Source organism: Anopheles stephensi, chromosome 2 (assembly GCF_013141755.1).
Source record: "Anopheles stephensi strain Indian chromosome 2, UCI_ANSTEP_V1.0, whole genome shotgun sequence".
NCBI classification, from domain to species: domain Eukaryota; kingdom Metazoa; phylum Arthropoda; class Insecta; order Diptera; family Culicidae; genus Anopheles; species Anopheles stephensi.
Genome location: NC_050202.1, coordinates 75,771,157 through 75,798,638, shown reverse-complemented (window position 1 = coordinate 75,798,638; position 27,482 = coordinate 75,771,157). Strand labels below are relative to the sequence as shown.

Here is a 27,482-nt window from a genome sequence, read left to right as displayed (position 1 = left end):
CTTATACCTTGGTGGATGTTCAGGTCCCGGAGAATCGTATAACTGATAACTTTGTGCCCTCGATTCGGCACCACTCGAACAAACATGCCCCTGGCGCAGCATGCGACAGCCTAAGAAGGTTCTGATAAGAGGATCGAGTACCGGGGGTGCTCGAAGGGGTCACACAAGCGCCTCGATGGCCAATCGATGGGCAATCGTGTGCGGGGTCGATCGTTTGTTTTACATTCGTTCGCTTTCGTATTATATCAGCCAGTTTTTCTCTGTGTTGGGTGTAGTTTTGTTTTTGTGGTGCTCGTGCCGTTCCTTCTGTTAGCCAAGGCTTGCTGCGATGAGCGAGCCTTGGGACTGGACCTTTTCCTGATACCCTTGACGGGGTGTGACATCAGTACGGAAGGCTGACGCCGGCACAGTAATCAGTTCACTTGCGTCCGTGCAACGGTCCAGTAGTTGCTGTACGAAGTTGGTGAGCATTTTGATGTTCCTGGAGTGAAGCTGAGTGATTGTTTACTATACCAGGCGTAATTGTGGATAAAACCAGGGTAGATACTTTGGGTAGAGATCAGTTAAATTGAAGACCTGTCAGTGGATGAGTTCTGAGTGCATACTGCTGTTGTGTCTATAGTGATAACTTCAAGACTTCAGAGGTTAACTGCTAATCGCAGAGAAAAGTGATTGAATCGCTTTCGCTTCTTATTTGCCATTTGAAGGTGAGTCTTATCTTCGTATGCCTTATCCTCACAAACCTTGTTTGCTTCTCCTAAAACGGTTCTACACCATGACCCTTTCACTGTTCCGTAATTCGCGGTTTGATTGACGCTCAGCAATAAAACAAGCATCTTCCCCCCCCCGCCTCACACACAATGCTTCGATTCCCCAAAGTGGGGGAACCGTACAATCTAAACGCACGCAAACAACCGCAGTAGTCAGCCAGGTGTGACAGAATGCCTTGACGGCGTGGGCTTTCTTCTGCGACCACGTCCGGCAGGCTTATGGCGGATGTGGAGGATGTTCTCGCTTCGACTTTCTCCACTCGGTCCGTAGCCAGTAATATGTTGATGCCCCCCGCTGCTGCTAACGTGAGCGGAACACACGGACTTGCAGATTATAACGTTCGTATGAACGATTTTCGTTAGAATCGAATCTAACGGGGTGCACGAAGACCCCTTCACCGAGGGTAGATGGTAGCGCGATTGACCGAGTTTTATTTTCCTTCGTACGGTACGGTAACGGGCCAGGGCTTTCGGGAGGGAAAAAAGAACGGAATGCAATCACCATCGGATTGTGTTGCTCGATGATTTACTACACCCCAGGAAGCTGTTTGGTTTGGCTTTCTAAGGAGTCGTACTTTTTACGATTTGATTGAAGCTATTCAAAATCGGGCAGCAATAACAACCACAGCGAAAGAAAAAAAGAAATCTTTAACGGCGCTTTGGGATGTGTTTTTTCCCCGGTAGAATGGGTAATTCCGCTTTTTTTTACATTGTTTTGCGTGTAAGTAATTCTGTTCTTGGGCAACACACTCAAGACAAACTTTTATCTCGCCCAGCATCAGCTTCCGCGTTACATCCGTGACAATTTTTTCAACCATCTCGCAGGAGCAAGAACATCTCTCCGCGCGGTGAATTAAAAATAAGGCAAAGGAAGGGAAAATGCACCACCAACTTTCAAGTTCGGCCCGGAGACAAACAGAAAACAAAGCAGATGCAAATGAATTATTTACCGACTGGCTAAAATTGAAATCACTCAGCAACAACCGTCCTCCCAGAGCAGTTCCACTTTGCTGCTGGACGGTGGGATAGCAAGAGTGAAAAACTTCAACAAAAAAAAAGGACACCCCAAAAGCACCCAACCATCTTCCGCGACCGTGACTCCCAACTATTGCGCTGTGTGCACACGGTTGCGCTGGCTGCAGAAACTGCAAACTGCTTGTTACAAATTGGGACGGCAATAGGGACGGCGATGATGAAAAGGGTTTTGTAGCATTTAATTATTCTTCGTCAAGAGCTTCTTTCTTCCTTTTTTCCTGATGACTGTTCATCGTGCACAGTTCTATCAGCATTTTTTCTGTTTCTGTTTGGTTGGTTTTTGTTTTGTTGGCTTATAAAAGTTTGGCGACACGGCCCTAGCTGAATGTTCTGGTTCGCTCTATCTTTATTTATTACCATGAATATTCACAACCACTCGGGTATTTAGCGCGGCGAAATATACGAAAGTCATCATCAGCGAAAAAAAGGAGCGCTGTAAAATATGATGAAAGGATTAAATGTGCGCGTATGACAATTGACGCCAGAAACGCCGCCCTTTCTTCAATGTTTTTAAACCCAACTACAGAAAGTATCACTCTGAGGCCAAATCACATCAAGGCGAACGGCGGACGAACGAGTGCATTCTCCAGACATCATTATCGCTGGCTCAGTGTGTGTTACCCGTGTTCCATTTCTTTTAGGCGGGTAACTCGTCGTCGTGTCCGCCGGCTGGAATTAAATCATAATTACAACAAGACACTAATTAAGTGTGCCCACCGGTACACGATACTTTGCTAGTTGCACGCTGTTCATGCAGCTAATTGAGTCGGAAAGCACGTTAAAGAACGCGGTATTCTGGATGGTCTATGCTGGCGCAGACGCGAGATCAGAAGAGATTTACGCTGTCTGGTGGTAGAATTTGATGGTGTCGCGGGCAAAGGACGGCATGGACATGAGATTAATTTTTAAATAATTAGAGACAACAATTAAATGGACGAACGTTAGTGCATAGAATTTCTCACAAAAGGGAAAGATCAAGGTTTACTACATCCCACAAGATTCTTCATGTACGGAAGCAACCCCGATCAAGCTTTCCTTCTGAAGTATGCAATCAAGCGGATTTTGATTTCTTCCCTAATCGTTCTTTTCAATTGAAACAATACTTCGCAAATGGCGGCCGCTTGTCTAGCTAGTTACGAGTGATTTGTAGTAATTATACCTCAACGCCCAACGCGCGATGCTTGGTAAGCTGGAAGCTTTTCTTATTCAGCCACCGTCCGCGCCGGACGGGTGTGTTTGAATTCAATCAGAGAATGGGACGCTAATGGATTATACTCTCAACTGGCTGTCGAGAAACAAACGAAGCTAAATTTGTTGCCTCTCTGCGTTCGCGGCCGGTCCTTCCAGTACCGATCGATTATCAGCCCTAATGGGTTTATCGATGTTACCTGTTTGTGTGAATACAAACTAAAGCAACAGAAATGCTACAGCAGCTAAACCCAACCTTCGTGCCAACTATGTGAGCGCGATTGGCAAATTTTTGTATCCCACTAAACGTCAGCTAATTGATATCTATTGACAATCAACAAAAAAAAAAGCGAGCTGCTAGCGGGTCAGCCAGTCGGCAAGGTGCTATTAAATTACTGCTACCACGGCCGGCATACATGGCACACACTTGCGTACTTTCGCAAGCGTACAAAAGATGCTACTTCCGCGGGAAGGGCTCTCAGGTGCGCCAAAGATGATCGCCGTGACTCCCATGCTCCTAATGGATTAATAATAGCAATAGAGCTAATTCACGCTGATTGTATGTTTTGATCGTGTGGGCCACCATCGTGATTCAGGTGGGTGTTTCACTATACCTCCTTCGTTTACCACGTGATGTTCTGTTGTGTTTGAGTGTGTTTTTTTTTTGCTTCTCCTTCTTCTAACGCATTGCCTGGGTGGGACTGCTAAACGGTGGTACGATTATGAAGAGGAGTCTTTGGAATTAGATCCAGGTAGTATGGTCGGTAAGCTTATGCTAAAGAGTATAGAGTCAGGTAAAAAAAAAAGAGTGACGTCAGCAAAGAACGCAACGTGGGAATCAATAATGATGGTTGATTCACATTTGATTAACAAAATAAAATGAGGAAAATACTTGGTAAAAATTTAACACACCGATACTATGAGGTCCACACATAAATTATGGCTTCGGATGCCGTCAAGAACTATTTAATGTTTACGGAGATGCTGCTCTTAGTAAAACAAGGTTTCGAGAGTGGATCCGACGCTTGTGAATCGTTGATTTTCCCGATGACAATAATGTTCTCGAAGGAAGCAATATCTTCAAGGTTACTTTTGTTAGGATTGACGTAAATGGATGGAAAACGGATTCCCCTTGAACTGAAGCCACGATGTCTTGACCCACCACTGACATTACACGAGTGGTACAATCGGAAGGGATTCCTTTACTACGTCACCGCCACGGGACATTTACTACAAATTCATTTCCACGGCTAAAGAGCCTTTGCTCAAATGTTTTGCTCAGTATCTGATAGGATTAGACCGGTGTTATTCGTTGTGAACTTCACCAACTAGCTACATAACTGGTAGAAATATACCAGAAGACTTTAAAATGGGATGCTTAGACACAACCGTTGTATTCTCCGGATGTTTTGCATTGAACTACGACTTGTTCCGGTCGATGTCGCATGCTGGACTGTCAGCCAAGCAATTCAGATCTTATAAGGAGGAGGATGGATCGGTGGTTGAGGCGACAACGGCGCTGGCCTTCACACGGCAGGACCGGGATTTTAATCCCATCCACATCACCTCTCCCCGTACGCAGGGCTGACTACTTCACTATGAATCAAAGTAAGTCAAAGAAAGTCAGAAATGGCAGGCCAAGACCGAGGTTGTAGTAGACTTTTAATTCGGAGCATCGAACCGAAATAGCTTTACACGATCAAAACAAATATACTTTTAAATTGGTTTCGATAGAAGTAGCTGTAAATAAAATGTTTACAAATTTTAGCATACATATTTTACACCCGTTATTTGAATAAAGAGGAATCTTAGCGTCAGTTAGTTCAGGCTCAACCCACACAGTAAACATGATCGAATGTTCCTGTACACGTTTGACGCTTAACGATCACAATTATGGTGTGGTAAACACCAACAAAAAAAACGTATCATTAGCGTAGAGTAATTGCAATCACGCTGACTCACATGCATACACACCCTCATATGCATATTGCAGTGCATCTGCATCGCACAGTGCACTAACGCCGGGTCAAGATGCCGCACTGAGCAAAAAAACAAAAAAACAACCACGAACCAAACCAAGGCACCCAGCCACCATTTCCCGGCGAAAGATTAGTGGTTGTGTAAATTCTAAAAACAAAACGGTAAGAAAATAATTTACACGCTCCTCGCGTGTACAACGCGTGCATTGCGGTGTCGTAATTTGCTGTGCCGGGGGTTTGAAAATACTTGACGGACCGTCGCCAGGCTTTAAATACTTCTAACGGATGTTTGTTTCACCTGCATCGGTTCTTTGGTGTGGCCGCGCCACTACAAACCTAAGCCCGGACTATCGTTCCCCATGCCGAAATGGGGGGTGGGGGGGGGGGGGTTGGGAATCGGCCATTGAAGTCCACACTCACCTGTGCAGGAAGCAGGAAGGCTCCGGATCCGTGCGTTCGGCCTGCTGGGTTTAACGATGAAAGGTTGTCGTTGGGAAACGACTCACGGTTGCAAAAAGTTAAGCTTCTATCGCACCACTCTTCAGTAATTATCAGCGGCAGCTTTCAACACGATTTAGCTAGAATTTCACCACCCCTGCTGCCCCCCCTATGCCGGTATGGTTGGCTGGCGTGCCAAGTTTCCATCCATTCGGGTGGGCGCTCCAGTGCTGCGTGGCGCGTTGTAGATTGCGATCGATCCCGCGAGGCCACGGCAGATGGTGCGCCGCTGAAGGGATGTAATGAATGCTTAAGCTCAACACCTCTTACGCTGGCCGAAGAATGATGCGCTTTCCGGGTGCAAAGATTTCAATTAAGAAATCTCCCAGCATAGCGAAGTTGCGTTGCCGTTTCGTAGATTTTCTCGCCACCGCCGTAGGGAACGCTTGGAGCAATAGCTTTTCCAAGCAGGCGTTCCGAGAACGGTGCTAGCGGCCGGGTGGGAGTTTGCAGCACGTGTAGAAATGGCTCTTCTCACAGTTTACCTTACGCGAGGGCCGCATTTGTTTCACACGAAACGCACACAACACGAGGCGGGCAAACTTTGGACGAGATTGGATCGACACTTGACGCTGCGGGGTGTTGCCTGCGAACTTGAGCACTGTGATAAGGGAAAGCTGCTCAATCAGCTGCTTAACCGTGACTTTGCACCACCTAACGCCATCAACTGTCACTCGCTCACTAATCGAAACGCAATCGAACGGCTACCGTCAAAATGGATAACGAGACCTGTCCCGCCCGTCCGCTCGGTCAAACACTGGGTTGAGGTTGATCGCGGCCACCGTTTCCTCACGATCGCACGGAACGTGACGAATTGACGCAAACATTCACGCACCACCATTCGCGTACCAATACTCGCCCGGTGGCATCTGTTGCATCTGATCTGTGGCTAGCTATTTCGCTCTTGCATCGCTCTCAAGCGCCATTCACTCACATCTCTCTGCACCTTTATGTCATTTGATCTGGCTCTGAATGCAGAGGTGCATTTGTGTAACAATATGGTGCGTTGTTGCTGTGGGGTGTTGGGATCCCGCACCCCCTTTCGAGCACGCGCGTCTGTGTGATGATGGCACGAAATCATTCCCGCCCCGAACCGGCTGAAGCAAGCAGGGCACGAAGTTGCAACGTTTAATCCTCCCCGAATTTCACCCGCCCCAAACGAACAAAAGACGAGCGATCGCCAAGATAAGGCGCCGTTGCAGTTCGGAGTGGGGTCGCGCGAGCGAAAAAGATGAGCTCTCGCAAAGTGAAGTGAAGATTTATTTGGTGGCCGTAAATTAATTAAGGAAGCCGTTACGAGAGCACCGGCCTGGGCAGGCTAACGCGATGGCCGTACAGGTCGCCTGCGGCCACGACGTCCAATGGCCACCGTCGTCGGACTCAGGGCACTGATGCGTGCAGTGCGCTTGTTAGTGTTTGTTGCGAATCGACCGGGACCGGGTGCGAATCTTTAAAGATAGTAAAATTGACCCCGGGTTTTCAACACTTCCACTCTCAAGCTGACTCGTTTTAAATGGCGCTGAAGCTGGTCAATTTTAATTGCCAATTACAGCTGCATTTGTTTGGCATCGTTCGATGCATAATTCTAACCGGCCAGAGTACGTAGATCTTAAATATTGATGAGCTTGTATGGTTTAAAATTCGAACAATTTCTTGCCACAGCCCGATCAGCACTGTCAACAAGAGCAAGCTGCTCGCAAATGCCCTTGTGAGGTTAATAACTGATCGTTGCCAGCTAGCGACAGCGATCACGAAACCCCTTTTAATGCATCGTTTTAGCATTAGAATCACCTGCTTCGTATTCCGGTGACGTCTACCAGCAAATCGATAAACGGTCGGTGTTCCGATGGTCCATGATTCGTGCCATTGCATGCCGAATTAAGTGCAATCAATTGATTGTTGCAACAAGCAACAGGTTGCTGTCCACGGCGAGGGTAAAAAAAAAACGCTTGATATCGCAATCTCACGGAAGTAGTGTAGCTCGATGGGTAACAATGTACTCACTTAACCTTGCGATGCTCCACCGTTGGAAAACCGTCCATCTGCGTGCTATCGCCCAATCGATCGGTATGGGAGATGAAGCAGATTCTTTTTTGCTAAATATTATTACAACAGCCGCGAGAAAAACTCCACATCTCGGCAGAGGTTAGTCGTAAGGTCGCACGAAACGGGAAAAGTAAACAATCACCCGTTGACAGGTCAGCCGGGCTAAACGTCAACACCGATTCCGGTGACAGGTCTACTAGAAGCTAGCGTTGCCGGTACGCTGGACAAAAACTTGATACGCGATCCGTGCGAAGCGCGATGCATTATCGCACCATCGTCATCTTCTGGTCATGTGCGGGCACGTGCGAAAACTAAGCGACCGTGTATGGTCGATCGGCTACGCGGGACTCAGCGCGAGTGGGGACGCTAGTGTTTTGACGTTACGCATGGAAAACCCGGTCACAGGGCCAGGCTAGACAGCTAGAGGTGGAGGGCGTGGAGCGTTTGTTGCAAATAGTGCAGTTTAAGGGGTTGTCCACCACGCACACATACCACAGCCACCGGTTAGTAGAACCGGTACCGACACGTACCGAGTGCCCTTGAGGGTTGGTTTCCTTAGCTGCGCTACTGCTGGTTTGGAATCTCGCGTACCCACTCGCGTGTCTTGACCACAGGGAAAGGGTGTGGTCTGGTTGAGCTTTTTATCCACCCCCCCTTCTACTTGGCTACTCGGGGCCGGTATAGCATCGCGTCACCGGCACACCGGATTGCTCGTAGGTAGGGCGGCGTGATGTGTGCATGCCTTACTAGCGCACACTACTGGTCTAACCTGTTCCGTGTACGAGCTAGCGCAGACCGTGCTGGACATGCACTTCTACCACCGTGCTGGAACGAAACGTCGGTATTGAACTTCACCGCGCGCCAAGGATCAATCGGTACGCTCCAGAGGTCGTTCGGTGTTCCGGTTTCGCTTTCGTCGTGCGGCCGAACCGTTCGCATACCGTTCGAACGGTAGTCGATGGGAGGCTGCCAACTTTTGGCCGACTTATGACACGGACTCGGTCACGAGTTTTGGGTTCAATTGGCATCGCTTCCGGTATTTGCTAGCAGTAGCAATGGAGTCACTCAGGATCGAACCGGGTAGAGGTGTTTTACAGAGTTCATCGCTCAGGTACTGGATGCTGTGAAGAGTTCACAGAGAGCAGGTACCTATTTTTTTATTTCTTACCTCAAAAACTTCTGGTGAGTTCTTCTCCATCGATTGTTTTTGTCATCTTGACTAATGAGTCTCTTGACTTGAGTCTAATGGACGGGATCTTCCGAGAAGTATGTGTTGTGATTAGCGCCACAGACACCGGACCAGGCTGCAAGGCCAAGAAGATTCACAACCATCACGAGGCTATGTTTCCAAATCTACAAACGTAAATCTCACCCACCACCCTCGTGGGCCACGTTGTTTGCGGGAGCTGTACACGTAGAGCAGCAGGCCAAACAAACCCACCCCCGAAAGACAAACAACGTCTGGGACGGCTGGAAGGCAGCCCCGAGATGGCAGCGTGCAAATATGGCCCAATACGTTTCCTGGAAGGGTGCGCGTAATGAGATGATGCAGAAGAGATTAGATAAAGAGATGCTAGTAAAACAGTACCAGAAACCAGAACCAGAATAGGTAAGCAACGGCGGTCGCTGTATAAATACGCGGTGGCAGGGAATGGGTTTGGTTCTGTGTGTGTTTTTTGGCAAACTCAACAAGCACCTTCTCAGAGTGTCGTATTTTTAAACTCGCTGAAAAAGGGCTTCGCTGTGTTATATAGCGAGCGGAAATTAAGCTTTCGATCGTACGCGCACTGAATTTGGTGTAATGTTTTGACAGGTTTCAGGTAGATCGTCTCCGCCTGCATCCGGCTCATATCGCAACTGGAAACACTGCGAACAGATTTAAATGTCAAGCCGGTTCCGTCCGCTAGAGAGCTCTTGGCGTTTGAAGTAGCGTCAAACCAATTCCACCGAATATTTGTCCCTACTTTGCGTTATCGTAGTCGCTGGAAGCTCACTGACATTGGTATTTCGGTGGAAATATTTTCCGCTATTACCAACGAACGGTACCCATCACCCGGGCGACGACGCATGCCGAAAAGACTCCCCCCCTCCAAAAGGACACCCCATTTGAATAAAGTCCAAACGGGAAGGGAGCCGATCCCGGCGTGTCATCCTCGTTCGGCCGCGTTCTTCAGGCTAGCTGCCATGGAAAATAAATAAATCATTTTTATGCCAAATACGCACCGAAAATTGGTCGCCAAAGCTGGTCGTGACCTCGAGAAGTCCGCTCACGCTGTAAGTGCACGGAAAAGGGCGTAGGATGAGCAATAGCAACCAACCAAAAAAAACGCTTCCCACAATCAAGCAGACGCGAAACAAAAAAAGGGAAGTGAAAGCTACACATCCACACTGCGCAGGCATGGCTGGTGGGCGCCTGCTGTCCGAAATTGTGGAAAATGAAATTGAATATAAATTACAGGATTTACGACCGGTACGTACGCAGGCGAGAAGCTCGGGGTTACGGGTCCACGAATCGAGGATTAGTATTTTTCGTTCACTAGTCTCCCGCCTGTTTTTTTTTCCCTTTCGAACGAACGAAAAAACAAAAACGGAAGGGAAAAGAAATAACCCGCCGCCCGTGTGAAAGTGTGTCCTTTGTCGTCGCACAATATTTCTATTTCTGATTCACCGACTCATCACCCCGCGGTTCCGCCAGATTGAAGATGGTGCCCGGTGATTGAATATTTGTGCGAAACGGTTACACGAACCCGGGGAGTGTGTCCATGCCGTACGGTGACAGTAACGGACCGCGTGGACCCGCGGAACTCGTGCTTGCCGGGAAGCCCGCCTCTAATAGGATTCCGATCGTTATTTTCCGCGCTCTGCGATTGAGAAGGAATCGTTTCGTGGGCAACAGTTGGTACGGTTCGCTTTTGATGAAATGTTTGCAATCCACTGTCCGTGCCGCGTGCTTTTCCTTTTCCGTTGGCTCGTTGTATGCTTCCGTTTGATTTCCTCCGCTCAACCGAACCGAACGGTTCACAAATTAGACACTAAATATGCGAATAATTGGTACCAACCCGAAACCCGTGTTCCGGGACAGGGCAAATCGAGGGATTCCATCCATTATTGGGACTTACTGTTTTTTATCTATCCTCCGGGAGTTTGGGAGATCCTCTACAGCTGGAAGGGGGGTAGAGTGGCCCGGGGCTCGACTGTTTACGGTAATGTGAGGGAAATTTTTGTTTTCTATCCTGAACGATTGCCGAGGCAAAATCATTTGACAGACAGACGGTGAGGATGTTTCGGTATGTTCTATGGGGCTGGGAATAAGCTGTATGGATGTTATTGAAATTCTATCTGTGCTCGGGAAAACACGAAGGACGAAACCATGGTTACCAATTATCGAAATTTTCAAAAATCGATTTTCCGGCTGACAGTCCTGCTGGATTGAGGAAAAACGGGAGCGAAATAAAGGTTGGGGTAAGGTTTGATTGGATCGGAATTTCGGTCTTCATTAAGTTGAGTTTTAAACAAAATGTGATGGTTAGAGAGTGTTGGGTTAGAGAGCCCTAGAGTTTAATTAGAAGCGTAAGCTGTTTTATTTAGTGTAACTGAATAATTAAAGTGGAAATATAAAAAATACAACTAATTAAAGCAATATTTATGGTTAAAATGATATAAATATTTTATTTTATAATGAAACCGGATTCAAATTTTATTAAAACTTCGTGAGAAACTTAAAAATTCATAAGCTTTGATTGATTAAATCCAAAAAACTAAATCAACCGTTCTCGTCTTGTCTTTTATTTTAAATGCGTTACACTGACTTTACCGGTTCGAGCGTAAGCGGCAAGGTGTAATGCTAATTGCCTACATTTAGGCGCTCACCCAAAGCAAAGCACAGCCTGCTGTGACCAGTTTGCGTTATGTTCGTGCATCGATGACACTTGCTTTGATTATCCCCTACTGTTAAAAAAGAATAATGTTGTAATACTAGAGATTTATCGTGTAGAGAGTTGTACTAACCCTTCAACGACATATGGTCCCTTCAATAACATTGTAAAATCCCACTAATCAATACATGGTTAAGGCATATTTGAAAATAGCACCCTATCTTATGATACCCTTCGGCAGCATACATTCCTTCGGCAATCAATCGACCACTTGACAAGTAATTTGATAGCGCAAGGTTAATGTAACCCAACACCAGCGTTATGCCGGCGCGCTAGCGGCCACCGGTATTCTGGTACGCACTGCTATCAGTTGCGTTTTACGCAAAGTAGTGCGCTCCGGCCATCTCCAGCGATGACACACAATAACGTTCGTTGTTGATGCCGTATGAGTGTGTTCGTGGTCCGCGTGTTATCTCAGCTTAATTCGGCAAACCGAACCGTACAGCAGTGGTGGTGGTTTTAGCACTAATCGTATGGTACCACCACCGTATGGTGTTGGTGATGGTACGTGTCAGTGTGGAGCCATAATTGAGCTGCAGCAATACATGCTGGATGTGTACATTTCTTCACATCGACCGACGGATCTCGGTCGATTGGCGTGCGTTACTACCGTCAGTTGATATCTGCTAACCAAACGTGGAACGCCACCGCGGTGTGGTTATTTTTTTTGTGTGTGCCGAGCGTTTTCCGTGTGCTAGTGTTGAATATCGGCAACAGACTGAACGAGCGAGGTGCAACTGGAGCTAAGCTAAGTACAATGTGCGTGGTCGAGGTGTTAATTTGCTACTACCTAGGGACTGCTTAGTGGATTGAAAAGTGTTGGTCTTTCGCTCTCTCTCTCTTTCTAACAAAACGCTCTCGAACAGCTGTCACAGTGCGTATTGCTATAACAAACATTACAAACGCGAAGTGCGTATTGAAAACATTAATTAACTGCTGCTGGAGGCTGTTAGAACTGCGATGTTTATTATTGCGAGCCTTTCAACCCATTTTCCAATCATATTTTTTATGAGCGCGTAAGGACAACAAAAGGGTCAGAAAGAAGCAACAGAAAAAAGGGAATTTTGTTGGGTTGTTTACTTGCCTTGATTGAGATTGTGTTGTGTTTATTTCTACTCTGGAAACGATTTTTAGATACTTGTTTTGTTCTCTTTTTCCCGTTCTGTATTGATTTGTTTGATGTTCTGTTGTTTCGTTTTCGAAATGCTTTCTGGATAGACTTTCTTCTTTTTTTTTTTGCTGCTGTTAATTAGAGGGGCTTAGAATTGAACGTTCGGAATGGAAATGTTTTATAATTTCACTCGATTGCACTGCACTGCAACACTAACTTATAAATAATTTGTGCAACGACCCGAACGCGTTTCCGACTGCTGGCTCAAATTAACCCTGGACCCTCGATTTGCTCCCACAAGTCATTAGTACAGCTCGGAGCTGTTAGAGTTTCCGAGAGTTTCCGCGCATTGACAGTGCCGCACTTTTAACCTGCATGTGTGTAACCTGCCATCCATTTATTTCGCAGGAATTCTGAAGAGGACATCGAGATGCTGTCGAGAGTAATTAGTTTTGATGAGGTTGTTAAAACATCAATCGAAACATTCCGCAACACGTTCGGAGCCGAGCCGGACCTGGCCACCTGTGCCCCGGGCCGGGTCAACCTGATCGGCGAGCACATCGACTACAACGACGGGTTCGTCCTACCGATGGTAAGTGTGTGTGTATGTGTGTGTGAGTGAAATTCCCGGTATGCTCCCCCGAGGGGAGGGGGGAGGAGGAGCAAAGTATCAGTATTCAAATCCACCTCTGGCCTCCGGCGGGCAACATGCAAGCACGGGCAGCAATGGGAGGGGTAGCATGTAAAACATTAGAAAAACCCTTGTTCCATTCGTGCTGATCATCGAGAGTCCCAGCCTGCTACGTCCAAAATCGTTTCGTTTGCGACACGCGTTGATGAGTTTGGTGCCGGGGCTTGAATGCAACAGGACGCTCTGTCACACAGCAGCATGCTACGAGTGCTTCATCTCCCATTCTGAGTATAACGTTCAGCATGTGTCATTCGTGCCAGCTGGAATCAAAGTTCCCGAGCTGGAGCTGAGTGGGTGGAATTGGTTTTTCTGTGGTATATTTATTTGCATTTGGGAATCAGGTTCAGCGTAGGCTCGTGATTCAACATTAATTGGTATCAATCAGTTTTCGGCGGAGGCAATTAGCTCACGATAAAAGGTAGAGGCAATGGGGTTTTTGCCTTTGATTGGGATGCTGGTGAGGGTTTTGCAATCTCCATTCGATGTACGACCGAGTCCCATACAGAACTGTTTTGTTTTAACTGCACCGGAAGTAATATAAGCTCCGTTAATAGATTTTCTTTCAATTGCTGCAAACCATTACACCGCAGCCTAATAAATTTTACAACAAACCAATACCGGAGGCCACAAAAAGGGCTCCAAGAGAGGGTAAATTATGTCAACAACGAAGCACTTTACCTCCCCGAGGCTCATAAAACAAAAGTCGGCCGTGAGAAAAAAAGACAACAAATGGAAATTGAATAGACAGTAGTAATAAACCATATGAGTGGGGTCGCCCACCCCCCCAAACATGTGCCGTAAACGGAACAGCTTGCAAGCTTCGATCATAGCCGAAGGTGCTATTAACACACTCCACTCCCATTGAGAATCGATTTATCAACCCAATCCCCCCAAACCGCCTGGAAGCGCCTTATCAGCATGTGGTCGCATTTATCTCCCGCCGAGCACTATACGCCGGCTCGCTGATGAAAGAATAACATTTGTTGGCATTTTTATCACCGGCGGCCTACACGATGGCAGGTGAGCTATCGGGATGTATGGTGAGATGGAGCATGGAAAACCCTTAGTACAGGCGGGGAAGCAAAGAGTTTGCCATAAAAACATCACTTGTTCCGCTCACCTGTTGCTGAAAAGCTACGGAATTGAATCTCAATCTCACACACGCTCCACGTAAAAAGGGCACAAAATAATGATAGGAAAATTAGCTTGAATTACGTCGTACGTTTTGCATTGATGGTAGGCCCGATCTTGTGGCACTGCGATGATCAAGGAGTTACGAGCAGGGTTCAAGATAAAAGTTTCTTTGACGAACTCCGATGTATCCTTCTGGCAGATGGAAAAGCTTTCCCGCTCATCGGTGGTGGGTGGCTTACCACTTACAAGCATAGAACGCTATAATCCGATTCGTCCAGAGTGTGTGTGGTGCAAGATACAGGGTGCTTATGGGCGAATCCTTGCTGGTGCGTTTGTTTAATCGATCGAGTGTTTATTAGCCACTCAGCAAGAATCATCAGCATCAGGCAGGGTTATTGATACTTCCTGGAAGGAGGGCAAATTTGTGCAAGTCGGCAAGGCACTATAAACTGATGGGTTTTAGTATTTAGATAAGATTATTATTGGCGCTCGTTGTTCAGAGTGATGGGTAGTAAGAGGCACTAAACTAAAGGATGCGTTTATTTGATAGGCTTAGCTCAAGATGTGGTAATTTACTGTCAGTTTTGTGAGGTTCCTCTTCTTCACAAGCGCTTGTGGAACGTCATTGCTGACTTCTTTGAGTTAGTTTTGACCCGTAGGTGGAAGGTCAGTCGAGAGTACGAGAGGAAATGTTCCGGGAGGGATTAGATATCTGGTGCTGTCATTTTTTTTCATAATTTTAAGTTTAAAAAAAGTCACCAATGACCTCCCAGAATCTATGGAAGATCATAAATCAAGTTAATGTTATTGCGCCTAAAGCTATGCAATATGCACGCATCGGTATGTTCGAAATAACAAACCCAAGAGGTTTTTAACTGTTTTACTACCTTTAGAATGATTTTAAATTGTGAATTAAATTAATTTAGTTTCAAAAAACCTATTAGAAATGTAAACAGCCCTTCTCTACCTTTAAAGTGATTCGTACAGCAACACACTCTCACAGCATAACACACTAATCTCGCAGCGAGAAGTCACTGCGACCGGTGAACGCCACGAGTGTCGGTCCAGTCAACAACCGAACTAATTGTTTACTCCCATTAATTTCTTCTTGCCTGCTGCGTTGCCCTCGCTTCATCATCCGGGACAAAACCTCAACATCCGTACAGGCGCTCCAGCTGGGCACGGTGATTGTTGGACGGCGTAACGGAACCGCCACGACCTGCGACGTCGTTACCTGCTCCGACAGCATCAAGGAGGGCACGAAGCGCGCCCAATTCGACAGCAGCACCATCGCGAAAGGATCGCCCAAGTAAGGCACAAACTGTCCACTCTCCTCCTCCCGTTTCCATCCCCCTTGCATACATTCGGGGCCATCGCTAGTTAATTAATTAGACATCGTTTTCAGGATTGCGGGCTCGCGCACGCATAATTTGCATTTGCACGCCGTCCTTAAGCGGGACGGTGACCGAGCGCCATCGTGGCGCAGGTGGGTTTTTGCAATTGGGAAATGATAGCAAAACATATAGAGCCAATCGAGAGCGAGAGCGAGAGGGCAGAGCAAACAGGACTACCAGTTGCCGGTACATGTACGCTGCGTGAAATTCCGCACTGCAGCAAGCGACCGCGATCTCGAACATATACAAACAGAACCCACACCCACACCCCCTTCCATCACGATCCACCAGCGAAGGGGATGCTGAGCTGCGCTGCGAAAGCCGATCCTTGTTCGGCGTTCTTTTCGAACACTGGGAGGAACGGCGTACGAGCTTGCGTAGGTTCCGCGGATCAGAGCAGCAGTCAGTAGGCGAGTGGGGCAGGTTGTTGTTCGTGTGTTTTTACACCTCGCACTATTTCGGCATCGGGAACGCTATTTCTGAGAATTGATCCGTGGGGCACAGTGTGCGTAATTCACATCAATATGCGGTCATTATTGGGTTGGCAAGTTCCGTGAAGGAAAACGTCACATTTTCCCATGCTGTTTTAGAGGAGAATAGAGACGTTTTAACACTCTTTAAGACAATTGAAGTAAAGGCAATAAGTTGATATGCAAATTTTAAGCTGCTCGGCATTAATACAAACTGAAACAAAATTATTACGCCTGATAAGCTGGAAGTTAAAGTTGAAAAATATATTTTAAAATAAAGTTTTAAATCCATGTGCAGCCCACTGTGCTGGCCCCGGGTTGGCCATTTTTCATAGGCACACGGTGCAACATCGCTCGCATGTTGTGTTTGTGTGTATGTGCCCTCCCACCAGCCATTTCCTCCTCCCTCTTCCCACCATCGCCGCATGCGGAAGCGCAGCGGAAAAGAAAATGGCGCGTTCATTTTCATATTCATGTATTTAAATTAAATAATACGACATCAAAACTCGCGGAAAATTCGCGCGCATAATGAATGTGCAAACGTGTACATAATTCATGCAAACTTTTGGCGGCGCGCTACCCGTGTGTATCGCATGGCCATCCGTTGGATGGCCACGTTCGACCGAAGAAACGCGCTGTCGTGCATGTTCCCCGTGGGATCGTTGGGTTTTCTTTCTCATTTTTTGTCCCCCCCCATGGTGATGGTGGTGTTGTTGGTGGTGCTTTTGGATCGGAGCAAAAAGCCTTCCTGGAAGACTGAAACTAATCGGCTCACATCGTCCGGCTCAACTGTCCCGAGTGTGTCCTTATATTTTTCGATGAGGGAGGGTTTTATTTATGCTGTGGAGGGTACGCTTCTTTCTATCTTTTCACTCGCTCTCCTTCTCTCTCTCTCTCTCTCTCTTTATTTCGCACATTTTCCAATGGAAAAGCCCTGAAAAGCTAAAAGTGGATTGTGCTTGTTTTCCCCTCTTGCAGGTTCGTTTCAAAACAGGAGCAACACCTCTGGAAAGGCGGGGATTTGGTTGCTCGGCTTGGGGTAAGCTCGCGTAACACGGTTTGGGCTTGGCATGTGGGTTTTAGCAAATGTTTTCCCTGCCAGCAACACCAACGGCAGGAGAAAATTGATTAATTTCCCACACTTTCACCACAGCGAGAATGACATCGCATCGGTGGCCGTGTTTTATTTCTGAGAAAAAGTAAAAAGGATTTTCGGAAAAATGGGGACCGAAGCGGGTTTTTTTTCTCTTCACTCTCTGCAAAACTCTCGTTCCCCCATTTGGCCCTCGTGGGGTGACCTTAATGGCATGTGTTTGTGGAAGAAAAATAAACCAGCACCCAACCCGAACTCATCTGCAGCGAAAAGTGCACCGCGTGGTGCACTGCGTGGGAAAGGTTGGCGAAAACATGTGTCGTTCAGGGGTTGTGCCCGCAGTGCTGGAAGATAAAATTTGATTAAGGGGTTCGGGCGAATTCTCCCGAAACCACGGCACGGTTTGGAAAACTCGGTAGCTCTGAGGGAGTAGCTGCTGTGTGTGTACGAGCCTCACCCAGCAACCGTTGCAACCGTTGGAACCGTTTGTTGTCAAATTAACCGAGAATTATTTCACCCGGCCACTAGGCGGTGTGGGACACGAGAAGGAGGGCAAGAAACACGTGCGGTACGCGAGGAAAAATTAAGCATACTCCTGCTCGCTCACACACACACACGCGCGCAGACAAATAGGCACAGAAAAGATACAGTTCGTCACAGGTCGTGCGATCATTATCATCATCGCCAGGAGTATCAGCATCATTGGACGAAGCATTCTGGTGGCCCTTGGTTAGACAGCACACAACGGGCGTACACGTGCACACATATCCGCCACTCTGGGGGTGGATTACTCGGGGATTCGCCTGGGATACGCATTCGCCGATGGGTGATTATCTGCGATTAAGCCACTGGATACATCCGCTCGCCCGCCTGGATGAGAACGCCTTCTAGTGAGGCAAATGATTTAAACCCCTTGCCCAGGGGTGGAGCGCATTGGAAGGCTATTGAATTGGTGACTGATGTGCTTGGATGTGAGGACTTAGCAGATGAGACCGGGTGATCGTTGCGGGTTTCGTTTGGTTTTGAAAACGTTGTGCTAATTTAATTGTATTGTGGGGTTTGATGAGATTTGAACGAATAGTGTTTTAAGTAGTTTAATAGTTAACTCTACTGATCGGTCTAGCAAAACTAACTCAAAATGCTTCCAGTTATCAGTTACATTAAATTAGGGGATACGATCGGGTGTGTCGATCAAGCATGGTTTGAAGATCGGACGCTTCGATTACTTTATTTCCCATATGCATCTCACCTCATATGAAAGAAAATCTCGTTCTCTTAATTGGCACTACAATCTTTAAAGGTCTCGGCCTACCATCTTCTAGCACTCTGTGACTTGGTTTTCACCCACAGACCCCAAAGTAGTCAGCCCTTCGTACGGCGAAGCGGTCCAGAAAGGAGTTGATCCCCGGACCTGTCGTGTATGTCTTCTGCCCTTATGCACATTATACTATCAAATTTGTTTGTAGGTTTATCAATGTTGGATTCTTGATAACCGTATGCAATTTTTGTGGTTTACTTAACAAGGTTAGACTGAAGAAACAGAGTCCTCAAGGGTCCTCTAGGTCTTAACATGTCAGCCATGAGGAACTGTAATACTTTGTGTCGTTAATCAAATATTTTTAAGGTCTTGCCCTTTTATACTGCAGAATATTCCATTTACCGATCAGAATTTCAAACATTTGAATCAATTATCGAAAGCCTCAAAGGCGCGGTAGCATTCGTTAACCATAAATCCATTTCAGTCTTAAGCAACTAATTGCCTGCCAAGTAAAAGTCACGTTGAGCTACCGGTTGCACGTTTTTTTTGGTTTTGTATTGAAATGCTCATAATTTAATGCATTATGAGATCTGTTTTCCATCCTTACATCCCATTCCAAATTGGAAAACCCCTTCTTGTTTATCCTTCGCCATAAGCTACCCTGTCCCGGTTCTGGCCGGGGTTTCGCTTCCCACACGCCTCCCATCCCAAATTGAAACTCATTTGAGCGAATCGAGTTAATTGCATTTATAATTAGCAAACTTCAACCTGTAGCATCCCCCTTACCGGGGATGACCCGCACCCATTGTTCAATGTTCACGCCCTATGTAATCAATGTTTCGGCACTGGCCGGCGCACGCAACACGTCCACCAGAGCGAAATGAAACATTTTTGCAAACGTAATCATTATAATTGCAATCATCGCCGTGCGATGATTTGCTGCTGTTGCTTTGTAGCTGTTGTACTGGTGTGGCCGGGTTTTAAGGCTCCAACATGCCGATGTGTGGCCGGGTGGAGCATGCCGATTCATGATTGTTTAACGATACACCCTGTACAGCCGAGGGCGCGCGAGAGAGCGAGAGAGAGAGAAAAACCCTCCCCGGGAACACGGAAATGTATCGGGATGTTGTAACAATGTTGTTCACGCTACGATCATATTTCACAAGCACAAACAACCGGGACAGCAGATCAAAAGCACGGTTCCCCGGAGAACCGGAACAAAGGATGGCGCGGGCCCGAAAGCTAATTTCGGCATGTAATTGAAATCGAGCTGTCGAGAGGTGAATTTTGGCTGCCGGTACTGCCGTTGTGCTGATTAGCCAAAACTTTGGTCAATTTAATTAAAGTTTCAACTGATAGTTGCCCGCGAGCGTCGCTCGTATTACGATCAGTTCTGCGATTGTCGGTTGTAATAATTAGTTACAAAATGTGTTGCGCCTCTCTTCACACGCTTTTTACTAATGAAATCACGCAAGTGTAAGGAAACGGCCGATCTATATTACTCGCTTCCTTTTCGTTGTTTCCAGATGGCTTAACTACGTCAAGGGTGTGATGTTTCATTTCCGCCAACCGGTGCCAGGCTTCAATGCGGTTATTCACACGAACGTTCCCGTGGGCAGCGGTCTTTCCAGCTCGGCTGCCCTCGAGGTGGCCACGCTAACGTTCCTGGAGGAGCTCACCCTGAAGAAGGTCCCAAGGTAAGTGGGTTTGGTATGTGGTAAGAGTGTCATTTTCAAGGATTTTTTTTTTGTCCCAGTGCGGCCGAAGGAGCCAAGATGTGTCAGAGGGCGGAGCATACGTTTGCCAACGTGCCGTGCGGCATTATGGACCAGCTGATTGCGATCGAGGGACGTGCCGATCATGCACTGTTGATCGATTGTCGGTGAGTATAATTCGGCATAAAAGTGCTTGATACTTGATTGGGTATTTATGCATTCGTTCAGGACTATGAGATACTTTCTGTCTGTTCAAAAATAACTTTCGACCTCATGTGGCTAGAGGGTTACCCTGGTGAGTCAATCCGCTCCCAGATCCTTCACAGGTCCTTGGTGGATTGCGAGTGATGGACACTTATCAGCGTTTTTTTGGCACATTTTGTGTCGAGCTGTAGAGTTGATCGTTCTTTCAAATTGTTCTCAAGTGTTTAGTCAGTTCGGTTTGTCCAACGGGCAGTCTTGTGCTTTAGCTAGTCTAGTTTCATGGGCAATAAAAATTCCGCGAGTAGGAAGTACCCAGCAAGACACCACTTTTGAACACTTTATAATAATAATCCATGGGGCTACCATCGGGCTGATAGATTGGACAGTGGCGCCGATCATCATACGGCAGGACCGGGGTTCAAGTCTCATCTGGACCGTTCCGCCACTCATCTGGACCGGACCATCCAACTATGCGGTAACATAAGTCTAGTAAGCCAAAAATGGCAGGCATGACCTAGGAGGTCGTTAGGAGAAGAAAGAAAGAAGACTCCTTAGAAGTAATTTATAAATATTCAAGAAAACATTTCCAAAACAGTGTCCATTTTTGCCAACATGCAAGGTTTAATCTTCTTCTGTTAGCTGTTATTGGTTGACTACCAACTGTGTCAACAGTACCAAGAGTTTTGTGCATTGAGCATTTTATAAACATGTTTACCTTGTATTTCCTCTTTTCCAAAAAAAAATGGGTGGCCACTTTATCTGCTACCCACCCGGTACCATGATTTCATTCATCGAAGGATTATTTAATGCCACTCAAAAACCCCAACTGCAGCGGCATCTTAACCCGACTGGCAATGCACCGGCACCCGGACCTCCATTGGCTGGTACGATTTGCTACGCCAATAATGCTTCCATTCGGCTGACGAAAAAAGGGCAAGCAACACGTGTTGCCAACGTCAGGAACCGGGGGTTTTGTGATTTTAAAGCATTATCCTCAGTGTGACACGGTCCAGGCGAGCCATCCGAGCTACCCAACTCGAGTGAATGGCTTGGGTGAGTTTAATCCTTTCGCAACGGCTTACCGGGTTTCTGGGGCGACGATAAGGGGGGGAAGCGTCACTTGACGTAATGCTTTGGAGTCACCAAAAAAGGTGACTGATGGTCGGTAAGGGACGGAAACATATCGACGTGTACGTGTCCTTAGAGCAACAAACATGGAGGGAAGGGACACAGGTGACGGGTTGCGCTTTACCCGGATGCATATCTCTTTAATTAAGGTGCACAAATGAATCCCCCGGACAGCCATCCGTCTCTAATCCTCTCCTTGCTGACCGTGAGGGACGAGCTTGCTTTATGGAGTAGAGATTCGCCTTCATCTGACCACTCTCGACCAGTATCCAAGAGTGGTAGCCAACCGGGGAGCGAGGGCTTAATTCTTGGCTAATATATTCGCAGATGTGTGTGTGTGTGTGTGTGTGTGTGTGTGAGTGTGCGTGTTCGAAGAATTTCCACTCTACCGAGTTCTCGAAACTGTTCCGACGAGTGTTTCGATATCGCTTCCGGTGGCACACCCTTTACCAGGGCCGAGGGCATTCAACTAACCGGACAATGCTACGGCGGGATACGTTTCGAACGATTTGGTTCGTTGAATACCGGGAAAATTGGTTAAAATAAAATCCCGGATCGTGGTACAGGGACAGAAGTAGTGTCCAAACGGCTAATCCTTACTCTACCGCCGGTTGTGCGATGCGATGAAGCCCGTTGCTATGGCGAGGGTTTGCATGGATGATGATGTTCTTGAGAACGCTTGCTGGGATTGATGCACTTGGAGCGGGATTAGACTTCATTTTCCTTCTGCCTTACTGAAGTCTGGAAGCTAGCGGACTCTTTTAATTACAATTCGTGTAATATTATAAGGCAGCAAACATTAAACAACAATTCTGCGCCCCAATATTTCGCTTCTGATGAGTTTGTTCCTTCTTTGCTTGCAATTAATGCGAGACATGCCATAGCCCTGTCACGATGTCCCTGTATCCTTTAAGTGCATTATACAATGCATGTTATCCATCGCAATCGGCTACCGTACCGGAAATCCTGTGTGCGCCTTTGTTTACTTATCCGTCCCGGGTGAACGGGCGCAGAAGGCAGAAAATCCGACATGTCAAGACACAATTTGTCAAACCGGGTCTTATCTTTCTTCCGGTGCACTGTTGCACCTAAAGGTGTCGGACTTAACGGGCAGAGAGAGAGAGACAAAGAGAGAGAGCGAGTCATCGTTGCAAAACTTTGGGCTGTACCATCGCAACCGAAATGCCATCGGCAACAAACACCAGACATAAGTGGGGCGGAATACACAGGAAGACATTCATTACGCCACGCTTGGTGCTGCTGCAGCTTCTACTACCACCACCATTGTTCAAGGATCGGAAATGGATCGAATGCACCGGAAAACCATTGCGCACGATATGCACCCGCCGTCCGGGGTGTGTGACGGAGGAAATCTAAAAGGGTCAACATGCGTGTTAACATGCGGAAGCGGAAATATGAAACATGCCATCAGGGTAAGAGGTATGCAGCATTTACTTTGTACTTGCCAAGCCGGCCAGCAAAACGGCCGTTGCACAACAGTTGCGAGTCCACCACTGGCGCTGGCGCTGCCTCTAATCAGTTGCGTGATGCGAATACCAGCTGACCATATTATCCGAACCTGCTGCTCGATGCTGCTCGAGCTTGACATTTGAGCGGCCAGAAAGTGCATCATTTCAGCAAAATGGCAAAGCAAATTACAAGGCGCACAGCGCACAGTACAGGTCAGGAGAATGTGAATCCCTTTTTCCACGGGCACCGGATGCCGTGTTGAGCTTTGCTGGGCTGTATTGCATGCCAATTTAGTTTCAGTGAGGGATTCTGAATGTAGGCAAATAACTCTAGGACGGGTGATAAATATGGTGTCGCTTGAAAAACCTGAAGACCTTCTCGATCTTTGTCTAAGAAAATATTAAACCTATGATATCTAGACCAGCATTATGGCTTTATTTATGTTTGTCGAAGTGTACAAGGCTTTAACGGCGCCGATCTTTGCTGAGCAGGGGGCTGACTGTGGGACCAGGGTTCAAATCCCATCTAGATGGCCTTCCCGTACGCGGGACTGACTATCCAGCTGGGAGTAAAATCATTCAGAAATGGCAAGTCAAGAGCTCGTAGAGCCACATAAGAAGAGGAATACCTGCAATTTAAAAAATAATCGTCAGGGCGACTCTGTGATTTTTTTGCTAAATCTATTTAATAATATTCATATGAATATCTGGACCCTTAGTCTCATTGTACACTCCTAATATTCTACTTTAACTCCAGGTTTTACTAAAATCCTACTTCCTTAAGATGGGAAAGGCTATAAATTTAAGATAGATATTGTAGAATTATTAAAAGCGAGTAAAGAAAATTTGATATTGAATTCCGATTACTGCAAAAACCAGAGCACGATATTAATTGCAGTTCAAGCTCAGTTTTCTATCACCCCTGTCCCCGTTATAAGTGTTTCAAATCTGCCCCGAAGCACCGAACAATCCCCATTCCAAATAAAGGCTGGGCTGCACCGGCAGTCACTAAGTGTTAAATTGACTGCCAGCTCAACTGCCACTAAGGTGTAAATTAAGGCGCTTTTAAAATTTACCACATCAAACCAACCGGGTACGGGAAACACCTGCAGAATCGTCCGCAAGCTTGACGCGATTACATGGTCGTATCTTGCCGAGTGTACGTGCGTGTGTGTGTGAGTGTAAGCTCTTTCTAGCTGCAAACTAAACTCCCGGCAGCTCGGGCCTTTGCAGCAACTTATGTACTTTCTGGTACTGGAATCGTTCAAAACAGGTGCTGGAAAATGGTTTTTGTCTAAAGGCAGTGCTGCCCCATTAACCACAAGCCCACAAGGTGATGGGTTAGAGGGAGAGAGAAAGAGAAGATCAACTCGATGTGATTATAAAACTGTTTCAACTCGCACTCACTCACACTCGGATCCCAGGAATGATGGCCGGGGGATTGTGTTGTGTTCTGTGTGTGTGTGTGTGTGTTCGCCTGGGATATGTCGGGTGAATGCAGCTGCCTTTCATTCGTAGCATCTTTGACGATCGAGCGAAAGGCAATAATTGTAACTTGAGGCTTGTAGATTCTTCGAGCTATCCTTAACGTTGAGAGAAAAGTGCTCTGCAGACACACACAGACACATGTAGTACATTGATTCAGCAGCATTGCTTACTGCGACGGGTAACTGTTGGAGGGTGCAATCAGTGGAATATCTCCCGTAAAAGAATTAATCTGGAATCACTTGGAGTGTTTCAATTTTTTATTTTTTCTAAATTAAAGTAAAGTGAATAGAATATTTTGAAATAACGTACACAAATGTCTGGTTAAATAAAATTTAAATTTTTATTTACAATGTACTGGGCGCCTCCATCGAGTTACGAGAGCCTGGAAAATGTTGCTTCATTTCAATTATCATGTTTTGTTAATTTTATTATTGACTAATTTTGTCTACTATTTCGATAAAATGAAGCCAAAACTTATATTAAAATATTGTACATAAAATAAATAAAAAAGATTTTTTACATACATATTCGAAGTAAGGCTAGCTGAACTTTTCCTCGGTAAAATATTTATTTAAAGAATAGCAACGCCATTAACGGTGTTAGAAGCTGAGAAATAAATTTAAAAGACAATGAAGTTAAAGTTAAAAATTTAACTTAAGGTTAAATGCAGTATACATTTTTTAATGTCAATGTCATTAATACATATCGATGCTATTGTTTATGTGTTTGTGTCCGCAGCAACCTCGAAACGGAACCGATTCCGTTCGATGCACCTCACCTGGCCATCCTGATCTGCAACTCTAACGTAAAGCATGAACTGTCCTCGAGCGAATACCCGGTAAGACGGAAGCAGTGCCAGGAGGCGCTAGAGCTGATGGAACTGGAAAGCTACCGGGATGCAACGCTCGACCATTTAAAGGGTAAGTAAACCCCAGATTGTTAAACAATTTTCGAAACTCTCTAGCAGCTTTCCCATAATTAACTCACACACACCACGTTTTAATCACTGCCAACCGGATGGGTTTTCTATTTACCCCTTTTCATAACGATTTGATCGTCGCACGAATCGCAGCACTGGAAGGGGCGAACGAGCTGTTGTTGCGCCGAGCCCGGCACGTCATTACGGAGATTGAACGCACGAAGCAGGCTGCTGAAGCACTGAAGGCGAAGAACTTCATTAAGGTAAACGGTGTTGGTTAAATGTTAATTTGGCACCTGTTAACGATTAACCCGGCTCAGCACCGCCTGTGATATCAGTTCGCTGGGCGGTTTTGTGCTGTGCCAAAACGAATCAATTGATCGCACGCGAAGGTGTCAATTTATTGGGTAATTGTGAAACATCAAGGTAGCAATGTTAGCTGGGTGACAACCGTTACACAATTAAGCGGTTAAATGGGAGGCAATTCGAAGCATGTGTGGGCCTTTTTATTCAGCACAATTGGTAGATTATACGCCCCCGAATAATTGACGGTAGAGTTACTTCTGCTGAATGGAGTAAACATATATTACATTAACGAGCTTCTCTTGCAGAGAAGCATTTTTATTACGAAAATACTAAACAAAATTTAAAATTTTACTGAACCAGAAAGCATTCTGAAAATAATATTATCACCTAGTCAACTGTTTCTAAGCCTTGATGATTTTTAGGCACTCCATCTTTTAGAAAGAATTATTTAAAATTAATACAACTATAGAAAAAATTAAGCATGATTTTTAATTAGGAAAGACATACAAAAAGACAGCCTGACGGCCAAAGGTTTTGATCTTTAAAAATAAAATAAATAATTACGAACGCTAGATAAAAATCTTTAGCAAAATATAAAAATATATTTTATATTTTTGTTTTGCTCTTAATATAAATTTATATAGCAAACTAATTTTGATAATTAGTTTTCTATAAATATACATATTTTTATAGCTTGCTAAAATAAAAATTGGCTTTGATCATTGAAGGGTTAACTTTTTGACTGACTATCGTTTCACTCGCTCTCGCTTCTTGACACCACACATGTCAGAGCGAGACAGACAGCTGTTTCCAACCTTGCTACTAACGCCATCTCACTTCCCCACTTTCGTACGATCGCGCCATCTCGTACCTCCTCGATCACGGTAGCTGGTACCTGCTGCATGCTCTTCGCTCCTGTTACAAAAGTCCGTTTTCTGCGCTGCGATCGATGCGATTCGACGCGCGATCGCCGTTTTTTTTTTCGGATCTTTTCGGTTTTCCCGGTCTCACACAACTTTTTTTTTCTCTCTCGCTGTTCGTCTCTCACCAGATGGGCCAACTGATGACGGAATCGCACAAATCGCTCAGCGAAGACTTCGACGTGTCCTGCTACGAGCTGGACCAGCTGGTCGAGGCCACGATCGCGGCCCGCGGTGTGCTCGGATCGCGCATGACCGGCGGAGGATTCGGCGGCTGTACCGTGACGCTGGTGGAACGTGCCGCGCTGGCCGACGTGGTCAAGGAGATGGACACGATCTATTCGCGCAAAACGGGTGGCAAATATCGGGCCCAGTTTTATCTGGCCCAACCGGGCAACGGGGCCCGAACGTTCGAGCTAGCCGAATCGATGCGGTAGATCGTTAAAGGGGATTTTCCACCGACATTGGGGTTTTCTGTGCTAATAAAAAGCTAAAATTTTACTATACATTACCTTTGAGCGTGGATTTTCCTTGTGTTCTTTCCAATTTTCCGCAGATAAAGAAACAGATAATACGAGGCAAGCAAGAGCGTTTTGATTGGGTTTTGTGTTCCATTTTATTCGTTCTCTTTTTTTACAAAAACAAGTTGAACATTTCTTTCGTCATGCACTGTGTTTTCCAGTGTATTGGGTGCTTTCTCACCTCCGGCTGCTTTTGTGTGTGTGTGGAGG

The 27,482-nt window shown here is 46.2% G+C and overlaps 2 protein-coding genes across 4 annotated transcripts in view; one reads left to right on the top strand and one right to left on the bottom strand.

The window, feature by feature from the left end:
- Positions 1-5,552, bottom strand: part of LOC118507668 (extracellular serine/threonine protein CG31145) — a 50,388-nt gene extending 44,836 nt beyond the window's left edge. Inside the window, exon 1 of the mRNA XM_036046452.1 lies at positions 5,393-5,552. The gene's annotated coding sequence lies outside the window, so the exon portion shown is untranslated. The remainder of the gene's footprint in view (positions 1-5,392) is intronic.
- LOC118507669 (galactokinase-like) lies at positions 212-27,262 on the top strand. Of its 3 annotated transcripts, none has more exons than XM_036046458.1 (8): positions 212-463; positions 12,971-13,154; positions 15,554-15,696; positions 20,129-20,299; positions 20,359-20,484; positions 25,345-25,526; positions 25,679-25,788; positions 26,883-27,255. In XM_036046458.1, the coding sequence occupies exons 2-8, from the start codon at positions 12,993-12,995 to the stop codon at positions 27,186-27,188; spliced, it is 1,200 nt and encodes a 399-aa protein (XP_035902351.1). In that variant the 5' UTR covers positions 212-463; positions 12,971-12,992; the 3' UTR covers positions 27,189-27,255. The 3 variants fall into 3 exon arrangements, with proteins under 3 accessions (XP_035902351.1, XP_035902349.1, XP_035902348.1); XM_036046456.1 differs by having other exon boundaries at positions 213-707; XM_036046455.1 differs by lacking the exon at positions 212-463 and adding an exon at positions 11,899-12,210 and having other exon boundaries at positions 26,883-27,262.
- Positions 27,263-27,482: the final 220 nt, after the last annotated feature.

What these genes read in the sequence shown, in the direction of transcription:
- LOC118507669 (XM_036046455.1), top strand. An exon ending in ACCCTGAAGAAGGTCCCAAG is followed by an intron (nt 20,300 to 20,358) that starts GTAAGTGGGTTT and finishes TTTTTGTCCCAG; the next exon opens with TGCGGCCGAAGGAGCCAAGA. An exon ending in GCACTGTTGATCGATTGTCG is followed by an intron (nt 20,485 to 25,344) that starts GTGAGTATAATT and finishes TTGTGTCCGCAG; the next exon opens with CAACCTCGAAACGGAACCGA.